The sequence below is a fragment of the Electrophorus electricus genome, chromosome 25 (assembly GCF_041902795.1).
Source record: "Electrophorus electricus isolate QZ-2024a chromosome 25, ASM4190279v1, whole genome shotgun sequence".
Classification (NCBI taxonomy): domain Eukaryota; kingdom Metazoa; phylum Chordata; class Actinopteri; order Gymnotiformes; family Gymnotidae; genus Electrophorus; species Electrophorus electricus.
Window position 1 is genome coordinate 7,692,501 of NC_137521.1, and position 2,500 is coordinate 7,695,000.

The 2,500-nt window shown below is 49.1% G+C and overlaps 1 protein-coding gene across 3 annotated transcripts in view; it reads right to left on the reverse strand.

Moving 5' to 3' along the window:
- tafa3b (TAFA chemokine like family member 3b) overlaps positions 1 to 2,500 on the reverse strand; it is a 93,429-nt gene that overhangs the window by 37,610 nt on the left and 53,319 nt on the right. For all 3 annotated transcript variants that reach the window (XM_027001401.3, XM_081707953.1, XM_081707954.1), the window contains exon 2: positions 92 to 207. In XM_027001401.3, coding sequence (XP_026857202.1) covers positions 92 to 206 — 115 coding nt within the window. In that variant the 5' untranslated portion in view covers position 207. The remainder of the gene's footprint in view (positions 1 to 91; positions 208 to 2,500) is intronic.

The window sequence follows — 2,500 nt, forward strand, 5'->3', positions numbered from 1 at the left end:
ATCATGGACAAAGCGAAATCTAAAAAGACTCACTTTATGTCCGCAACCAAGATTATGAGATGACATGCAAATTCCACACACGTGGACTTACCTATGTGGGTGCGGTGTGCAGAGGAAGCCAGCGTCAGATGACCCCAGAGTGACAGTAGGGCAAGGGTCAACAGCAGAAGCCACACACATACACTCGGCACGTCTCGCTCCCGCATTCTGAAACACACACCCACCCACACACACACATGCACGCACATGCACACAAAACATTAGAAAAAAAGTCTTCAGGCACATACCTACTGGTTCTACAGATTCAAACACATACACATGGACGGAACAGATACGAAGTGAAACCTCTCAACTTCTCAACGGAACAGTTTAGAGTCGCGTTGCAGACATGAAACACTTTTGAATGTTGCTGCTAACCTTTTGCCATTCACCCTTTGCAAACATGCTGTGCACATCTACGGCGCGCACGGGGCTGCTGGGAGCTCAGTCGGGCTCTTTTGTGACGCTGCGTGTGCCTGACTGGTAAATATAGCAATGAAATGCAGAGTCTAACACAGCGCAGCAGCAACACCTCACACGTCACTGACAGTCAGGACGGCGTGCAGGGAATGAGAGCTTTTTAGGATCACTGTGTTTCCCCTCACTGGGATGGTGTGAAGAGTCCAACACATCTTAACACACCACGTTAGTCTGTGGGGAAAATACAGAGCACCAGTGATCACAGTCATCACTGCAGGTTATAAGGAGATTATCACTTTACAGCTACACACAACAACATCACACCAATGCACACCAACATCATGTGTGTGCGTGCGTGCGTGCGTGTGTGTGTGTGTGTGTGTGTGTGTGAAACAAATCTGTAATTCAAAGGTATAGACACACAAACAAAAGTGGGCCATCGTGTTGTGTGTCTCATCCAAAGAGAGAGAGGGGGCAAGAATGCACGGGACTCAGTGTAAGCTGATCATATAGAAACGACGTGCTTTTTGTCAGACACAAACAACCTGCAGCTTCCACAAGCAGCCAGGATATTTTATGCCGTTTGGCAAGCAGCGTGTCTGCAATCACTGTGCTCAGTACTGGCCTCCCGTCTCCCGGCTGGCACATCCCCCAGCGCTTTGACAGTGGAGCTCTTTGAAGAGAAGGCCACGGAGGAGACCAGATTCACCGACTCTCAGCGTTCTGTGCAACAACATAATGACGCATATGCTGTTGTTCTGCACAGGAAAAGAGAAACAGAGAGAGAGGATGGCAGATGGGGAAAGAGGGAAGGAGAAGGAAGGATATGAGGACTGAGAGAAGGTGAGAGAGAGGGAGAGAGAGGGAGAGAGAAAGGGAGATGGGAAAGAGCAGAGCATGTAACCCACAGACAGAGAGAGGGAGAGAGGGAGAGAGGGAGAGAGGGAGGGTGAGAGAGGGAGAGGGAGAGAGAGAGAGAAAGAGAGAGAGAGAGAGAGGGAGAGGGGGAGAGAGAGAGAGAGAGAGGGAGAGAGAGAGAGAAAAGGGGACTTGAAGCAAAAGGTAAGCTTGGACATTTTGAACAGGAACAGGAATTCACACTCAGGGAGGTCTCTTAGTTGCCAAGAGAAGAGATGAAATTATGCGGATTTATTGTTGTAATTACTTTAGCCTACGGCAACCCAGAGGAGATAGTCAGAGATATCACACAAAGCCTCTTTCCTGCTGAAAGTTCAGCGCGATTGCTGTCACAGGAACATCTACTCCCCAATTCAGTGTGCTTTTTATGGTATGCAAAGATTACTTTCAGCCTGGAGCTTGTATGTAAGCAAGAAAACACGCAAGCAAGAAAAAGAGAGAGAGAGAGAGTGAGAGATGGAAAGAGAGTGAGAAAGACTGAGAGTGGCAGAGAGAGAAATAAAAACAGACAGAGAGGGCGAGAGAGAGAGAGAGAGAGAGAGAGAGAGAGAGAGAGTGAGATAAAAAGAGAGGCAAAGAGAGAGTGGGAAATATGGGGATGAACGACAGACAGACAGACAAAGCAATAGTGACAGACCAAGCTATTGTTATCTGACTAAGTCAGGCTACACACCCCCACACATCCCACCATTCATCAAGCCGGTAATCAACTTATCCTCCACTGTCCTAAAGTCACTCAACTGCAGTACATCACTGCTGTCCACATTCTGCGGAATCGATAGCAGCTATGATCAATAGGCGTGCCAACGGAAGCCATGACAGGTAGAAGGGCCGGCCGCCCATAGCATTGCTCAGGCACTGCTGCCAGCTAAAAACCTGCAAGTGTCTCTCAACTTCACAAGTTCATATATTCTTTTGATGGCTTATGGGCCGGGGGCGGGAACGACCCAGCCAAGCCGGACAGAGAGGCTGGAAAAGGGGGTGCCAGACGGCACGAGGTAAGTGGCGGCTTAAATACTTCCGGCAGTGCGGCTGGTGGAGACAACGCAGCAAAGAACCCACGCATGCAGACTGATGGGAACTGTTACACAGATGCTGAGCTGATAAAGGGGTGCTTAAACTG